General features: G+C 40.0%; 2 protein-coding genes and 1 long non-coding RNA gene across 3 annotated transcripts; 2 read left to right on the top strand and 1 right to left on the bottom strand.

The window, feature by feature from the left end:
* Positions 1–27: 27 nt before the first annotated feature.
* TRMT61B (tRNA methyltransferase 61B) lies at positions 28–6,720 on the top strand. Its single transcript, XM_082048078.1, has 7 exons — positions 28–540; positions 1,294–1,396; positions 3,668–3,858; positions 4,928–5,019; positions 5,427–5,662; positions 6,270–6,350; positions 6,528–6,720. Exons 1-7 carry the CDS (start codon positions 85–87, stop codon positions 6,569–6,571), a joined length of 1,203 nt encoding a protein of 400 aa, XP_081904204.1. The 5' UTR covers positions 28–84; the 3' UTR covers positions 6,572–6,720.
* A 96-nt stretch (positions 6,721–6,816) lies between these two features.
* Positions 6,817–12,937, bottom strand: SPDYA (speedy/RINGO cell cycle regulator family member A; the record flags this gene model as incomplete). Its single annotated transcript, XM_082048079.1, has 6 exons — positions 6,817–6,916; positions 8,157–8,451; positions 9,528–9,699; positions 11,267–11,352; positions 11,619–11,677; positions 12,709–12,937. The coding sequence occupies 6 exons, from the start codon at positions 12,935–12,937 to the stop codon at positions 6,828–6,830; spliced, it is 930 nt and encodes a 309-aa protein (XP_081904205.1). The 3' UTR covers positions 6,817–6,827.
* A 1,033-nt stretch (positions 12,938–13,970) lies between these two features.
* LOC309438287 lies at positions 13,971–16,973 on the top strand. The gene is made up of 2 exons (XR_014183748.1): positions 13,971–14,322; positions 16,039–16,973. It is a non-coding gene; the product is annotated as an uncharacterized lncRNA (long non-coding RNA).
* The last annotated feature ends 799 nt before the right edge of the window (positions 16,974–17,772 follow it).

Here is a 17,772-nt window from a genome sequence, read left to right as displayed (position 1 = left end):
CGGGTGACGCCTACGGCGTCACCCGGGCGCGCGGCGCAGGCGCGCGGGGCGACCGTTAGACGTCCGTTCCCGCCTCGCTTTCCCATGAGGGTCTGGCGGGGCTTGCGGCGGCTCGCCTCCTTCTCCTCTAGCGATGGGAGGCCGCGGAGGAGGGCGTGGGAGACGTCGCTGTCGCCGCTGGAGCGGGTGAGGCGGCTGCTGCCGCCTGAGGAAGCGGACGCGGTGGCGCAGTGCGCGGCCGCCCCTCAGGCTGCTGCCCCTCAGGAGGAGGGAGCGCGTCCCGGCCCTTTCCGCGCTGGGGAGCTGGTGCTGGCGGAGATGCGGAGGAAGCACAACGCGACGGTGAAGATGATGTGTCGGCTGGCGGAGGATTCGGTGTTGGCCAGCTCCGGCGGCGTCCTGCCCCACCGCGACATCATCGGGCAGCTGCCCGGGCAGATGATGCGCACCTCGGCTGGGGCGCGGTTGCTGCTGAGGCGGCCCTCGCTGGAGGAGTACGTGCTGCTGATGCCGCGGGGACCCACCATCGCGTACCCCAAGGTACGGGCTGCTCACCGGGATCGCAGAACGTTGGGGATTGGAAGGGACCTCGAAAGATCATACAGTCCAGTCCCCTCTGCCGAGGCAGGAACACCCAGATGAGGTTACACAGGAAGGTGTCCAGGCGGGTTTGAATGTCTCCAGAGAAGGAGACTCCCCAACCCCCCTGGGCAGCCTGTTCCAGTGCTCTGGCACCCTCACCATGAAGAAGTTTCTTTTCATATTTAAGTGGAACCTCCTGTGTTCCAGTTTGCACCCATTACCCCTTGTCCTATCATTGGTTGTCACTGAGAAGAGCCTGGCTCCATCCTCCTGACACTCACCCTTTACATATTTATAAACATTAGTGAGGTCACCCCTCAGTCTCCTCCAAGCTAAAGAGACCCAGCTCCCTCAGCCTTTTGTCGTAAGGGAGATGCTCCACTCCATCATCTTTGTTGCCCTGCGCTGGACTCTCTCCAGCAGTTCCCTGTCCTTCTTGAACTGAGGGGCCCAGAACTGGACACACTATTCCAGATGCGGTCTCACCAGGGCAGAGTAGAGGGGGAGAAGAACCTCTAACCACCCCCCTTGTAATACACCCCAGGATGCCATTGGCCTTCCTGGCCACAAGGGCACAGTGCTGGCTCATGGTCATCCTGCTGTCCACCAGGACCCCCAGGTCCCTTTCCCCTACACTGCTCAATGGCTGGGATGACTGATGACTGAAAAGTTTCCAAAACTAGTAATGTGCCATGTTTTTCTCACCTGCAGGATATAAGTGCTATGTTAATGATGATAGATATCCACCCGGGAGACACTGTTTTGGAAACTGGCAGCGGGTCTGGTGCTATGAGCTTGTTTTTGTCAAGAGCAGGTGAGAACCTGGTTTTAGAAAACAGAAGCAGCACAATTCCCTTATCACACATTGCCTTTCTTTTGACCGAATACTTATGGTCACTTAAAAGTTTTGCTGCAGTTCACGTGCTCATATATAGTTTGTTGACTTAAAGGAAAACTAATCTGTGCCAGAGCCAGTGCAGGGACAGCAAACCATTTTGACTGTATTTCAAGGGCTGTGATGCAAAGAATTACTGAAGGCCCCACAGAAAGCTGAGTTTCAGACATCATTGTTGTTGGCTTTGGCTTCACCGTACCAGACTCTCTCTGATCTCTTGCCTTCCTCAGTTTCCTTTTCCCCATCTTGATTGACCACGTGAATAATCAGATTGCTGGGTACCAGTGAAAGTGCTTATGTGGATGCATGCTGTTATTTTTCATGTTACAGCTGGCCTGGTTTGATCTAGGTCTCAGTGCTCTGAAAGGCAGCGAGCTTTGCATTCAGCAATGTGAGTGAGGGTGAACTTTTCATTTAATCTGTAGGTATCCTGTTAATGGACCACATTAATTTGATTAGGGACTCCTGATAGAACAACTTCAACAAAACAAACAACAAAACACCAAACAACCACAATTGTGCGTTGGAATTGTTTTTGAGCATCCCTGAAAAATAAAGCACTGTTTGAATTTGGTTTTTGAATTGTTTTAAGGTATTTCTGTTATTGCAGAATGCTGCATTTCTCTGCAATATTAGAGATGAGCTTTGAGAGCAGGGACAGGAGCCTCATCATGGCTCACCTTGACTTTATAGAGCAGAAAACACAAGTTGCATATCCTGAAGGCTTATGTTCAAAGTCAGCATTTGTGAGCACCTCACATGAGAGTAACTGAATACCTGAGGGTGCCAGCAGTGGTCACTGAGCCTGAGAAGCACCCCCCGTATCCTGGAGCTGCTATGGTACCTCAGCACCAGCTTTTCTTTGTTACTGTTTCCCAATGCATGTTATAAAACATAGCTATAGGCTATGAAGTCTTTTTTAAATGTTTACAGTTTGGGCTGCCTTTGTGGTTATACTCTTCATCATTCAACAGTCAAGACACAAAACATTTCAGTACTCCCACTTAAAGCCAGCCAAGTATCTGTGGGAGGTGATGCTTCCTCTTACAGTCTTGTAAGGGAGACAAACTCAACAAATCAGCTACTTTTTTTGTTTAAGACCAATAAATAACCTTAGAACTTGAGGACAGCAAATTAATTTTCTCTTACTCTTCCATGTGGCAATGCTGTGTATCTGCTGTCTTTTGGTGTGTGCTTCAGGATAACAATACAAAGCTTGAGTTTTTCTGAGAAAGTTTAGTATTCAGCAAGTACAAATGCCATCCAGCCAGCCCTGCTCAGGGATTGCTGAAAGCTCTCTTTGCCTGTTTAAAACTAGCCAGGAGAAAGGGAAGCTAATGGTCTGATAGGTTTGAGAAATTAGAGTAATGCAAAGATGGAATAATACAGCAATGCACACCCTGCTGTCTGTGTTAGGATAGCCTGTTAATGCTTCCTTTATGAAGAACAGTGTGTATTTGTACGTGGTAAATATCAGGATAGTAAATTTATACTTAAATAATAAAATAATCTCTTAAAACTACAAACAATAATAGGAAAATAATGCAAGCCTGTGTAAAAGAGTACACTCGAAAGCTTGTCTATGGGGCTGAGATCACTGGGCTGGCCTGCGGATTTTCTTAGCTGTTCCACAACCCTAAGAAGAACAGGTGGAGAAAGAACTATCCATGGAAAACAGCAAACCTTTGTAAAAATGAGGACTGTCAAAAAAAAAAAAAAAATTTGAAACCAGTAGTTTCAAATCAATAACAGCAGAAGCAGTCACTGTCTGTCAGCTTTACAGCATCTGTGAGCAGTAACCTAAGTTGCCGCTTCTTGGCTGGTATCCCTGGTAGCTCTAGCAAGAGAATCACAGATCCATAGGGCCACAGATGCTCACATTCTCTTTTGGTGCAGGAGTTTCTTTGGGAAGACATCTTAAGAACAGTTTGTACTGCTATCACTGTGCTTTGGATCACCTGTGGATGGATGGATTTCAGTCTGTAAAAGAACCTACCACTTTATCTGCATATATTTGTTTTAAATGTAAAGAAAAAATAAATTGCAACTGATGGTTTCATATATGATTTTTTCCTAAAGTGAAGGTCAGATATAAAGGTGTACTTTTGTTATTTACTTATGCTATTTTTTCCTAAATTCTTTTCTACAAGGGGAAAAGTAGTAAGCCTAGTGTCTTTCATTTGTTTTCAGTTGGGCCCAAAGGACATGTTGTAAGTTACGAAATCAGAGAAGATCATCATAATTTAGCTAAGAAGAATTATAGGCACTGGCGTGCTGCCTGGGAAATAGGACATAGGGAAGAGTGGCCGGACAACGTGGATTTCATTCTGAAAGACATTTCAACAGCTGCTGCAGATATGAAATCTAAAACACTTGACGCAGTAAGTCCAAAAAATCCCGCCATTGGACATCTATGTTTGATGCATGAATTAAAACCTCTACTGCTCACATTCACAATGGGATTCCCACACGCAGTTTAACATGAGAAAAAACAATCAGATCTCCATCAATGAAAGAAACGTCGTCATTTTTTTTGGTCAGGTTACAAGTATTTTCAAGGTTCCAGTTACAGGTTTCCAAATTAAAGAGCAATATGGCTGTAGTGTAGAAATCCTACAAATAATCACTGCTGTCTGTAAGCAAAGACAAACTTACAAAAACACTGATTTCTCCAAAATCCAAGAAAGTATGTAAGACATTACATTTTAAACATTAAATTCAGGAGAAATGCATAACGTTATTGAAAATATAAATATGTAAACACTTTCCTATCAGCTATACAGAACGCACAATGTAACTAAAGCCTAAGTTTGAGTAAGGAATGCTCTTGCTCTCCTGTCCTGCTTTTTATATCTGGATCTTTTAAAGGGAGGTGTGCTGGGGAAAACAGCTAGATGTTAAGCACTCTTCTGTGTAAACCAGACAAACTACTCACATTAACACTTTAAACAAACGACAACTGTATTAAACGGTTTGAGCAAAGAAATAAAATATATAGCATACTAAAAAAGTAATGGTCTATAGGAAAGATCAGATATTGCATATCTGACTTTTACAGTTTGAATAGTTTTCCAGCAGATGTATAAATTGCCAAAGACAGAAGTTTTCTAAATCTTGATGCAAACAGCAAGTTAGACATCAAGACAGTAGTGTGACCTTTTCATGATAAAGATGCACTTGAACATTTATTTTTTTTACATTTGAAAACTAGATATCCAAAAGTGTTAGTAAATGTCATCTTCCAAAAGTTTTTATTAATGTCAGTATTAAGGAATTTAATTAGTAGGTAATTAAAGTGTAAGTTTTGAGAGCCCGTCATAAAACTGGTTTGTGATTACATACTGCTGTTGAATGCATTCATTTTCCATAGATAAACATTGTTTTTTGAAGCATTGTTATGGAAAAAAATATAGATACATTAATATTTACTGGGAAAACATTCTCTTCCAGATAGTTCTGGATATGCTTAACCCTCAGTTGGCTCTGCCTGTTGTACACTCAAGTCTAAAACAAGGTGGTGTGTGTGCTGTGTATTTAGCAAAGTAAGTATTTACTTCTGGAACTTACCCATTTATTCAGGCATCACCTAAACATCTTTTAAAATATACATCCATCATTAATTAAATGTTTAACTGATTTTTTTTTTTCCCCTGGGTAATTTTTTTTTAGGGAGTTAGACTCAGTATAAATTACACTTGGTCAAATCCTTTGGCATTTATTTTGGGAACACTGTCATTATGGTCAGTGGAAGATTTCACTTAATGACATCCTCAAAATAACTGTACTGTTTTCCAGTTCAGTAGTCAGGTTGATAGCTCCTTTACCCTAAAACTGAAGAACTCATGTAACCTCAAAGATAAAGAATGTGACAAAGGCAGTAGAATGGAGACTAACCATGTACGATTTGAGTTTTCAAAATACTACTTTTTCTTTTGTATTTCTTCAAAAGCATTACACAGGTTATTGACCTTTTAAACAAAATACGGACCTACAAGCTCCCTTTTGTATGTGAAAATATCATTGAGGTAACTCATAGAAATTGGATGGTACTCCCTGCTAAAATCAAGAATTTCAAATCAAGCCACATGGTGGAAACTAAAGAAAATATTGAAGAACTATCTCAAAAGGAATATGAAGAAGCCCCCATTCAGGATCAAGTAGTTCTTAAAGAAAGTGAATACAATGGTAAGAACATTATTGCTGATGAGATAGCCTGTTACTGCAATTTGATAATCCAATGATATAATGAAGGTGAAGTTTGTAGCAAGAGGCAGTATTTTTTTCTTAGATCAGCTGAGATTGTTGTGAAGAATAGACAAGCTTTTGGACAGCCTGGACCTTGTCAGGTTTGAAAAAGGCTATATTAATGGTTATTTAAATATCTTATTAAAAATCTAGACTAAACAGAAAATAAATTGCAAACTGCAAATAAAGAATGACTGTCCTCCTACTGTTTCCAATTTTTTTTTCATAAAGTTCAGTCTTTTACTTCCCCTGAGGGGCAAGAGGACCCCGATGGCTTAAGGATTCCATAGAAGAAGAGTTACCAGTGTGCTGTGTTTTGTAGTCCTGCTGTTCTGGCAAATTCAAAAAAGGTGCCTTATACTAGTATAGACTTCCAAATCCATAGTAGAAGAGCAAAGAGGTCTGAATGTACTACTGACAACTTTAACAGAAGCAAAAAGAAAATGAAAGTATGTCAAGGAAAAATAATCCATGTGCGTTGGCAACTCTAGTCTGCATGTAGGTTTTAAACTTGTTGGAAGGAATTAAAAATATTTACTTCTCACAGAATCACTTTCTGATGATGCTGAAACATACTGCTCAGTGCCTTACATTGCTAAACCGTCTTATTGGCAGGATGCTCATTCAGGTGAGACACAAGTTTTTTTATTTTAAATGTTTAGTGATATTTTATTTTTAAAAATATTAATTTTTGTACTAGTATTTGACATGTTGCTATATTGTGAAATCATAAAATTTATAATAATAAACTAATAATTGTGTATTGAAATACTGAAGTAGTAACTTGTTTTGTTTTTTTAATTAGCATTCCTTACCAAGCTGAGAAAGTTTCGACCACTGCTTTCTTGATGCTGCTGAGATGTTAGCTAATTTAAGTATTGTATCAGAATAAAATAAAATAAAATCTAACAAAGTAGCTGCTACATTTTGCAAGTTGTGTAACTTTTAAGTAATGACTGCTTTGATTACTACTGCATATGAAGTGTGAAATCCCACCTACTATGTATAGGGAAAAGTTTTAACAAAATTGTCAGGTGTGGTGTTGCAATGTGACATAGATTGTTCCGCAAAGCACAATATCCATTTCTGTCTTGTTGGGTGTATTTCATTCTTCATTACTTGTAAACCAATCCATCGATTTGTCTTGGTTCAAGGTGCTACCTTGTCTCCTTTTGCTGGATAAGTTCTGACAGTCTACCAGAAATAAGGAGAAAAAAAAATTATTAAGAAGCAGCTTCTGACTTCACTGGCTAACAACTGGTGGTTATCACTTTCTTTAAGAACAAAGCACAACTGAAGAAACTGAAATTCACTGAATTTCTCTTGATAAAGCTGTGCTTATTTCAAGAAAAAGACCAGTTGTTTACATATATAGCTTTGGTTCACTTCCAGCACCTATGCAGAAAGTTGCCTGCTTATTTGTGAACTTTAATTAAATGGTCAAAATAAACACAATTTTTCTGACCTTTGTCAGATATGAAAAGCAAGGTCTCCCAAGTAAAAACAGACTTGAAATTACATCTTTTAGGGTCTCACGTAAGTCTTCCCATAAGCATGTAGTGGTGTTTAACACATTAAATTTATTAAATTATATGTAACCCAGTATTAAATAAGTATACTAAGAACTCTGCAGTGGAAGTATCTTTGCAGAACTGAGGCCTTCTGCAGCTCCTCCAGGAAGTTTGTATCTCAGCTGTGTTCCAGTCTTAATAAATTAAGCAATGAGCTTTTGCCCCATAACTGCTGTATATAATGGAGGCTTCCCAAACAAAGGATCGGGATGCTATTTTGAGTAGGTTAATGTGCAAAGATTCAATGACATAAAACAGTTTTTATAAGAAACTCTTGTATTGATTTCTACTTGTACCCCAGTGTCAAAAGGGAATCCTGCATAAACTCTGTCAACAGTTGAGATACACTTAAAGGAAAATATGAATTGTGATTTAATGTATGTCCAAACTGATGACAGCAACTGACTGGCCTGCCTTTTCTAAAAACAGGGCTCTCAACAAGAGCACTGTAACTCGTGTAACACACACTCTTTAACTCGCGTGACACATAACAGTATTTTTACTGTTTCTTCTAGTCAATCCTAAGTGTTTAAAATAGAATTCTCAATTTAGTTTATAATGCAAGAATAGTAATAAATGCCTAAATAGACTGGAATGCAACCCAAAATCTACTGTAGCAGATTAAGGTAATTTGAAGAGACACAGAATACAAAACACTTGGTACTTCCAGGAGGTCAAGATGTAAAAATCAAACTGGCAGTAAAAGCAGTTCTACCAAGGTAACTGCATTTGTAATAGGGATGTCTGCTAACACATAGATGTCACATCTTGTACCAAGGACACAGAAGTCCCTACAGTAGTAGGGCAAATATGGCCTCAATTCCCTAAAGTAATTGAAAATTATTTGCAGTATTAAACCATACCTTGGGCATAATGAGGAGAGTCAATGAGCATTTTTTCACTTGAAACGGTGTTCTTTGAATTCTGGGTTGAATGGAATTCCATCATCTCCAAAGTGCCAGCAGATGAGGAGGAAGATGATGATAATCCTAGTCGTACAAATCTTCCTTTCTTACCACAAAGCAGGCAGTCTGTAGGAGTAGCACTAGGTCCTCGGGGCAGCTGTGCTTCATCATCTTTGTAGCTTCTGACAGCTCCACTGTGGTGCACAGAACGTTCTCGCTGCCATATGTTATGTGTTGGAGCAATAGCCATCACCTGACAGAACAGCCATAACAATAATGGGAAAACATAACAGTTGAAAACATGGTATCCAATTCATAAATGGCAGAGAATTAAACCATGTAGCTGAAATGGATATGATATTTATCTGCTGCTGTCTCGCTAGAAAGTTTGCTATCTTGGGCATGAGCAAGTGAGCCAGTTACGTATCAAACATGGAAATACAACAATTTACAGCCTCATATGTTCATGTGAATCATCACAAATACCAGCTTACATTTTGTATGTTGGGTTGAAGATGGTGTCTTTGACTAACTACTAAATATCAACTAGATGGATGTTTTGGTTCACAAGGTCACTGACTATTGACTGTTGGAAGCTGGGAAAAGCATTCCCAATCCCATCCCCAGAGATGGGATTCTTGAGTAAGTGAGATTTTCTTTTCAACCAGCTGTAGTGAACATTGTTCCTGGAACATGACAAGGCTTTTCCAGACAGATACATTCCACCTGAAAAGTGAGGAATGTCTTTTTTCCCTCCTACTATGTTTGAAAAGCGTAGGTTGTAAACCTGAATGAGTATTAGAGAATGTTAAAAGTGTGTTCTCAGTTTTGTTTAAATGCAGTGAAAAACCCTTGACTTGAAAAGTCAATTGAAGTTATATTATTAATTTTGAAGGGATTAAAATTTTACATGAGGTGCTGGGATTTTTATTGGAAGGTTTTACTTGTGTACAAACTTAAAATTTGTAAAGCAAATATACACATGCAAAATTATTTCTGAAGTGAAGGAAGTGAAACAACCAATGGTAAAAATTAAATATAAATCCTTATGCAAAGCAGAAGGACTCTAGTCAATAAACGTCACTTTTAACAGTAGTGCAATGTAAAATATTCTAGTTTACTTTAAAAGCACAGTTTCAAATAATGTATTTTAAATGCAGAAGAAGAAAAATCATGGAGGATAAGCAGATTGTTACATTTTAGCCACATCTTTTCTTTCCCATGGCTTGTCTACACACTTTAGGGAATACATTATTTGTATAGAGCTAGAGTGTTAGGTGATATTAATTATTGTTGTTTCAGCATCTACAATACTAAAACCCTCCCTACCTCTTCACAGCAGCGTCTGCTTACAATAGCCCTGTAGTCAATTCTACTCCATAGTTGATCTCTTAACCTTAAGAAATCGGGGAAGAGCTTTCTCCAGGCTTTTCCCAAAGCCCATGGGAAAATGTCATACTTGGATTCTTCATCATCTTCTTCAACTGTATTTGCCAGATACCTTCAAACATATATATGTTTGTGTTTGTAGAAGTTATTCAATCTTAAATCACTGTATTAGCATGATTTCTAACATTAAAAGATATGATATTGAAATAGTTATTTTTCCTAGTATTATGGGAAAAACTAGCAAAATGCAGTCTTCTCTCATGAGTAGAGTATTTTCTGAAACAGAAAGTTTCGTATGTATCCTTTGGGTAAATAAAACCTTAACGTAAGCTACTATAAAAACTGCTTTACCCTAGAGTCTCCTAAATTACTAGATGCAAGAACTAACATAGCCTGACAGCTTTCTCCAAACTGGTAAGATATCCTTGTACTAAAGTGAACAGTTTCTGACTATTTATCTAAATAAAGCTTAAACCTACCTTGTGAAATTTTAAACTTTACATTTTTTTACTTAATGGATTTTAACTCTTCAAAAATTATGTTGCTCACATTAAATTAGCAGCAAACAACTAAATACAGGTCTACTTTAATGTATAAATGAAAACCTTAAATAATTTTCTTAATGTCCATATTTCTCCCTTCCTTTGCTATGTGCTACTTTTGGTTCTGGGTCATCTTCTCAGACAACAGGAAGACATTTACTTCCTCTGGATCCACCTGCAACTACATTCCTGTAAATCATACCTGAAAAAAATACGACTTTTAGTCTCCTCACCAATTTTCTCACTTGCTTCTAACTCTGATATTCCCTCTAGTCCCAGTCTCACCAGACCCTTTGTCCGTTTCCAATCCTCTCGCTCTTCTGGCCTGGCTTTCCTCCCTTCAGTGTGGAATCAGACAGTTTCTTCCTCCATGCTTAGTGGATGCTGCCCAGAACAGCATTTACAGGGAAGAAATGGCCATCCTTCTCCCCGCACTAGCATGCAAATCAGAGTGTCTGAGAAGTGCTAGTATGGAAAAAGATGGCCTGAGCACCACAACACTATGAGAGGAAATGCTGAATGGCCAAATACGAAGAGATTATATAGGCTTGGTAAAGACAGAGTCCTGACTGCACCTCTATTTCAAAGGATAGAAATTTTAGAACTGTTCAAAAAACATCTCAAAAATTCTTTAGCAACATTTTTACAGTTGACTTAAATCATGTTGACAGAAACTTTAATAAGAAGTGATGCCCAAGGTGTGTATCATGATGAAACATTTTGGTACAAATGACTTAGGGGCTGGCAAAGTTATAAAATAGGGTCTTATACCAGGAAGTGTGAGCCAAATATATGTTGCCATGTATTGTCCTGCATATGTTTATTGTAATGCTTAAAAAAGTTCACAGATTTACAGTTTGGTAGGCAGAATGCCACACTACGTGTCAGAACACCAATGCAAACATCCCCTCACCGCTGCTCAAGCTTGTTCCACACAGGTGGTCAGCAGAGGAAGAATGTTCAATTTGCACTACTTATATACAGTATATAGATCACGTTTCTATACTTCATACAGAACCTAAACAACTACACACCTGATAAAGAAGTCTCATTGTATATCATAATTATCAATGGCATAGACAAAGAAAATAATGCAAAGTTTATCCTAATAAAACCAGATAATTTAAAAGTACTTACAGAGCAACAAAGAAGTTGATTCTGGTATGCTCACTTATTGTGAAGTTAGCCCTCTTGAAATAAACGAAAGTCATTGCCAAGAGATACTGTTTTAAAATGTAAAATGTTACATTCATTGTTAAATATGAATGTATTATTTCAGTATATCATTTCCTTAAATGCACGTTTATCTTGCACCAAGATATTTTGGTCATTTTTATCAATGAGGAAAGCATTAATTGAGTTTCTTTAAACTTCCGTACAAACACATGAGAAAAAGATATGGTCTGTATTTGCATTACGGTATCAAGTGATTAAGGGCAGATTTTTCACTCAGTATATGTTCTCTTGTCTGAGAAGAAAACACACGTACCTTGTCTGCAATTTTACAGCAACAGTCCATCCAAAGGAAGTCTTGGATTAGATCATCATCTGCAACCAAGGGAAGTTGTAAATTTCAAACACCGTAATTGTTTTTCGTAAAAAGTATTTGTAAATAAATGACAGATGGCCCTTTTACTAAACTAAATAAAAGGAAAGAAGCTAGACCCACCACTAGAGAACAGAGAAACTGAGGGGAGAAAGAGGTTAGGTATGAAAAAACTTAAGCCACAAAAGAAGACAAACCATCCTAGTGATTGCATGTCATTCATTTTCAGTAATAGCTCCAGTGAAGGTGAAAAATCACCAGTATTTTTATTATTTAAGTAACTTCTTCCAGCGTAAGTGGTTCCATCCTGTGGTGTACCGTTATTTCTGGTGAACCATAGACTGCCGAGATCTCTGCACCTTGATTACCTGCCAACCTTTATAAGGCAATGACCATTTGTGGTCAGTGCATCACTGTCTGTGCACATGAACTATAACAGGATTACCGCAAACTCCCTCTGGATCACTCCTGTATTCAAAGTTCAAATAAAAAACAAGTGTAATCTCCCACTATTACTTAAACTCTTCACTAAACTAAATAAATACAAAACTTCATATGAAAGAGACACAATTGCAAAAGGGATGCCACAACTCCTCAGATTTTCATCCCATTCCACTTCTCTCCCTACATGTTTATTCCCACAATAAATAACATGCCTATAAGACTGGGAGTCCAGCCTTTTTTAAGCCTTGTGTACAACAAGATGTAATTTTTTTTACATGTGTTTGTTGACATATAAGAGAAAATAGAAAGGAAAGGGCAAATTTCATAAAAGGAAGCATTATACCACTTTGGTTTCATTTGTAATTTAAAAAGATAATTCTCATCAGTTTGGCAGCCCTTTTTGTATTTTTAAGTTAAGCATTAAATATTAGTACACTAAAATATAACAACAAAATATGTTTAGGCAAAGACACAGCCATTAGTATCTTTATAAAAAGCACTCCCTAAACTACTGAGCTTAGAAACCACGCTTGCTTAATACTTTTCTACTGTTCAGTCAATACATCAATATCTATCTTTATTAACCTACCGAATAATTTAAAGAAAGCTGTCATTTCCTGACGCTGAATAACTAGACATGGTCCCTTTGGACATTTATACTTATGACTAGGAACCTTTTTTTCACCATTTTCTTCATGGTCATTAAAAGCAGGCCGCTTTAGTCTAATGAGGTTTTTTTGCTGATGTGATCTGGATGCACTTGATTTTACACGAACAGTGACAGTGGGAGGTGTCTGACACACCAGACTGTGTTTCATTTTGGTAAGTAAAGTTTCCTGTTAAAAAAAGAAAAAAAAAATAACTACAAAAATAATTAACTTGTCTGTATTTCTTTTGTTAAAATGAAGCTTTTCAGCAGAGCTTGTATGTCAGACGATACAAAAAATTAACTTTACCAGCAGCAATTATCTAAGTCTTGTGCCCTAAGCCAACTCTGTAGATTTTTTAAATTTAGTTCCAATTTGACAAAGCTCTTTTTCAGTAGAAGGAGCCTTCGTTCTTTTTCCATTCAAAACTCTGAAAAATGAAAAAAAAAAATTCCATAAAAAGTTGCAGTTTGACAGATCCTCAGAGCCCTGCACACTTACTTAGGTCTACCAAAAAACGCCGTTTCTCCCCCCCAATTTGTGAATGTGTACTTTGAAAAGAACATCAATAGAATTAATGCAACAGAACTATAATTTAGCTATATAACATTAAAGTCCTGAGCCCTTTATTTTTTTAACAGTTATAGCAATTGGGAATAAAAACTCATCCTTCGGGTAGGACATACCCTGAAGGCATAACGGAAGAAACAAACCTGAGGTGTCTGTAGGTGTGAAAGTCAAGAAGACACCCAACGGAGCGTGAGGAAAGGTTTTAGACAGGAGCAAATGCATTTAGTTATTCAGCAGGTCCCTCCACCGCCCATGGGGCTGCCTGAGGCCGGCTGGCACAGCAGCCTACCGGGCTCTCCAGCTCCTGGTTAGCAGCCGCATTGAAAACAAAACCCCAAAACCCAAACCCCCTCACGTGTGGGTTCCCAGCAGCCGGGCCCGCAGCAGCCCCCGCCCAGCCCGCTCCCCTCACAGCCCTGCCCGCGCGCCACAGCCCGCCGCCGCGCAGCTCGAGATGGCGCCTCTCGCAGCCAATCGGTGCGCGCGAGGCGGCCGCCTCAGCCAATCGGGCAGCGGGACGCGCCTACCTCCCCATGTCTCCTCCTGCCGCCGGGGGGCGCTGGTCTGTGTGGCTTCAGCGGAGCTCGTCTTGGGCCCGCAGCCAATCAGAGTGGGGCCGGGCGGTTGTGGGGCCGGGGCTGCGCTCTGCGGGCTCTCGCGTCCTCCGTGCGTGCGGGAGCGGCGCGCCCGAAAGATCGCACAGCGCGGCGTGCTGGCGTCAGGGCTCTAGAAAGCTCCGAGATAATGTAGCGCCGTGTGATGGCGCTGCCCACTCAGGCGGCCGGGGCTCGGCTCACGGCGTCGCTTTCCCGCGCGAGACGAGGTGAGCCCCGAAGCCGGTGTGGCCGGGCACTGTGGGTGTGGCGACACGGGACATGTGTGCCGCTTCACCCTGGCGTCCTTACAACATCCCCCCAGGAGGACAAACAGCTCCCCAGGAGACACGGGACATGAGGAAGAAGGCACATTGAACCACTAAGGTCATGGTGAGACCGCATCTGGAATATTGTGTCCAGTTCTGGGCCCCTCAGTTCCAGAAGGACAGGGAACTGCTGGAGAGAGTCCAGCGCAGGGCAACAAAGATGATGAAGGGAGCGGAGCATCTCCCGTATGAGGAAAGGCTGAGGGAGCTGGGGCTCTTTAGCATGGAGGAGACTGAGGGGTGACCTCATTAATGTTTATAAATATGTAAAGGGTGAGTGTCATGAGGAGGGAGACAGGCTCTTCTCAGTGACAACCAATGGTAGGACAAGGGGCAATGGGTACAAACTGGAACACAGGAGGTTCCACTTAAATATGAGAAGAAACTTCTTCAGGGTGAGGGTGCTGGAGCACTGGAACAGGCTGCCCAGGGAGGTTGGGGAGTCTCCTTCTCTGGAGACATTCAAAACCCGCCTGGACACCTTCCTGTGTAACCTCATCCGGGTGTTCCTGCTCTGGCAGGGGGATTGGACTGGATGATCTTTCGAGGTCCCTTCTAATCCCTGACATTCTGTGATTCTGTGATTCATGAAAAACAGAGGTGCAACATACCCTGCTGTTATTTTTCCACTGAAGCAATTAATGCGTGTAGTATTATGCAATTAGTCTAAGGCAGTCTGGTTCAAATGTCTTAACAAGAATGAAAAAATCCCTTCGCTAGTTAAGATTGTGGGAAATCTTACTGTTGGCTTGTAAGAGCTAAAGATTTATTCTAGGAAGATGGCAAGAAATACATCCAGTTTCACTGTTTCCCCACTGTACAGGCCAATTAAAATGTAACTGGTCTCATTTGTTATGGTAATGAGAAGAGAGGCCCTTTTACTCCTCATCTTTTATTAATAATTTGCTAGATAAGTTTATTCAGGTGCTCTGGGTTAGTGAGCGTATTCAGGGAAAGGTCCTATCAAGTGTTACGATTGTGTAATCAGAGAGAAAAAAAACTATTGGGGGGTAAATGTATGAACTAACAACAGCTCTCTATGGAGCAGGCTGAAATCAGGAAATTTGGCCATGGGGCAGAGATAATACCAAAAAAAATCAGTTGGGCAAAAGTCTGTCTGTTTGAGGTTCTTTCATCCTACACTTACGTGTTCAGGATGAGTTACCCTACGTTAAATTGTTCTTTATTTTTGGGTAATACTTTTCATCTGAGGAACTCAAAGCGCTCTTCAATTAATTACCATTCTTTTGATAACTGTGGAAAAAAAAATTAAGGATATGTTACAGAAATGTCATGTAACCATCTAAACTGTTTAGACTACAAAACAAGCTTCTGTCATTTTTTTGCCCCAGTGCAAGATATAAAACTGTAATGATAATTCTGAAGTGCATTCATTCTTATTGTTTACATCTTCACATTTGTATTCCTTGGCTTATCAATAAAAAGCACCATACAATGTAGATCGTGATCCACGCAGAGCTTTCCAGGGTTTGTATAGGTTTTTTTTTCCTGTAGCTTTCTATTTTCAAGCTAGTGATTCTGCAACAAAATAGTAGAAGATTGTTTATTTTTCCTTTCCCTCTCAAAGATCTGTTACAATCTAGTTATTCAGCAGGCACTGTGACTCTTTAACCCTTTCTGTGCTGTCCCCTACCTTCCAGCACCCAGCGCTCTGCTCTGATACCGACCAGTTCCATAACTTTGGCTCAGACTCCGAGGAAAACAAAGTTGTGAGAAAAAGCTGACAAAAGACTGCAACTTTTCCTTCTTTTCCTCGCAGGACTCTACAACCTGAGGTAGGAATGTTAAGATGGGGGTGACTCAAGGATTCAATGTGGAAACATCATGGAAAAACACCAATGTGGAAAGGTTGATGCCCGAACACAGTGACAATAAGGAAGCAGAACTTCACCTGACTCTCACGTGTTATAGTGGACTTAACTGGTTCTCAACTTTGGATATTATTAACTGCAGTTTTTAGAAGGCTGAACAATTCATTCCAGAATATCTGGAAGAATATATTTTTCTGTACTTTTCTGTCTAGGTAGCTCGCTGGACATCAGGGGGCACTGTTTCACCACAACGAATTTAAACAATGTGGCACTTGTCTAGTACATTGGCTTTAATGTTGCACTTCTTAATCCTTCCTATAGGTGGACATTAAATCAATTTAGCTACTCCTCATCTTTGTTTGTTATCACACTTTGAGGGTATTTATAGATAGATAGATAGATAGATAGATAGATAGATAGATATAAGACCTGGGATTGTTACAAAATCTTATTTTTGAAAAAAAAAAAAATGCATTGTAATATAATTACATGAGATATATAGTTATGTAGGTACCCAGTAGCTAGGTCCAGAAAGGCAGGTGCAGAACACTTTGCTTCCTTTAAAAGAAAAAGCTTAAAAAGTTTAGTGATTGGGTTGCTTACAGATAGATTAAGAAGCATCACTGAATAAAACACAGAGCTAGTATTTTAATAAATTATGTTTAGGATATACATACGTTTTAAAATCTATAATATTTATGAGGTAGAAAAGCCAATGCCTTTGGCTTCTGATATCCTTTCCAGTGAATTTTTTGTTGTTTAAGAAAAATAAAATACCACACGAAGAACACCTGGTATTTCTTTCCAAACAAAGTCATGAAGAAGAGCCATTAGTTCTTTTGAATACAGATCATTGTTCAAAATAAAATATATATTTCTCAGTTATAGACTTTTCCTACTTATTGCAGAGTCTGAGGGGAAAAAGGTCTCCCCTGCAGAGACACCTCCTGACCTTGTTGGGGGAACCCAGCCTCCCAATCAACCATGTTCATATGCACATGGGATGGAAGCTCCTTCCCTAAAAACCATACCGAAACTGAAGCATTCATCTAAACAGCAAACATTGGACACATGGTTAACCCTCTTAGAATAAAGGGTGTAGCAAGTCACACGAGTTTCAGTAAATTAAAAAGGAACAGATAAATCACTTGAACCCACATCTATCACAAGAAACCTGTGTTTTATGTGGTAAGAGAGAGTAAGGATTTAGATGAGATGTGTGAAACAAATCATCATGGCATCATGGTGCCTGGGCCAGGACTAAGCATAACAGAGGGAAGGTGCCTCACCTGTTTGCTGCTTGAGGCAGCGGGTAGGGATACTGGGAGGGTGCCCTACAGCAAAATCCTTGCTTTTGAAAAATGTTACAGGATGATTAGAACTACAAATGGTCCGGTGCCACTTAAATGTATGTCACTGATGGATGAATGGACAGGAAAATTGTTCTCAGCTTTGTTTACTTGAAAATAACTTCTAGGCACACAGCAGGATTTTCTAATACAAAAATCCAAGAACAGCTGTAGTTATTCTCAGGTATTGAGAAATTCAGGAATGAAATTCTGTCGTGAACAGGAAATGTACTGAATAGACTAATGCAGCCAGGGGTAAAAGAATGTGAAGGCTCCAGCAAACATGGTGCATGTTCAAACATGCTGCTCCTGCTCCTTCAAAACATTCAAGGT

The sequence above is a fragment of the Streptopelia decaocto genome (assembly GCF_964273445.1).
Source record: "Streptopelia decaocto genome assembly, chromosome: 3".
NCBI classification, from domain to species: Eukaryota; Metazoa; Chordata; class Aves; order Columbiformes; family Columbidae; genus Streptopelia; species Streptopelia decaocto.
The sequence above is the reverse complement of the archived record's forward strand: the minus strand, read 5'-3'. Positions and strand labels throughout refer to the sequence as shown.

Excerpts from the sequence above, each read along its gene's own strand:
- TRMT61B (XM_082048078.1), top strand. The coding sequence starts at position 85 with ATGAGGGTCTGGCGGGGCTTGCGGCGGCTCGCCTCCTTCTCCTCTAGC. Across the intron at positions 5,663-6,269 it reads TAAAGAAAGTGAATACAATG|AATCACTTTCTGATGATGCT; the intron begins GTAAGAACATTA and ends TACTTCTCACAG. Across the intron at positions 6,351-6,527 it reads TTGGCAGGATGCTCATTCAG|CATTCCTTACCAAGCTGAGA; the intron begins GTGAGACACAAG and ends TTTTTTAATTAG.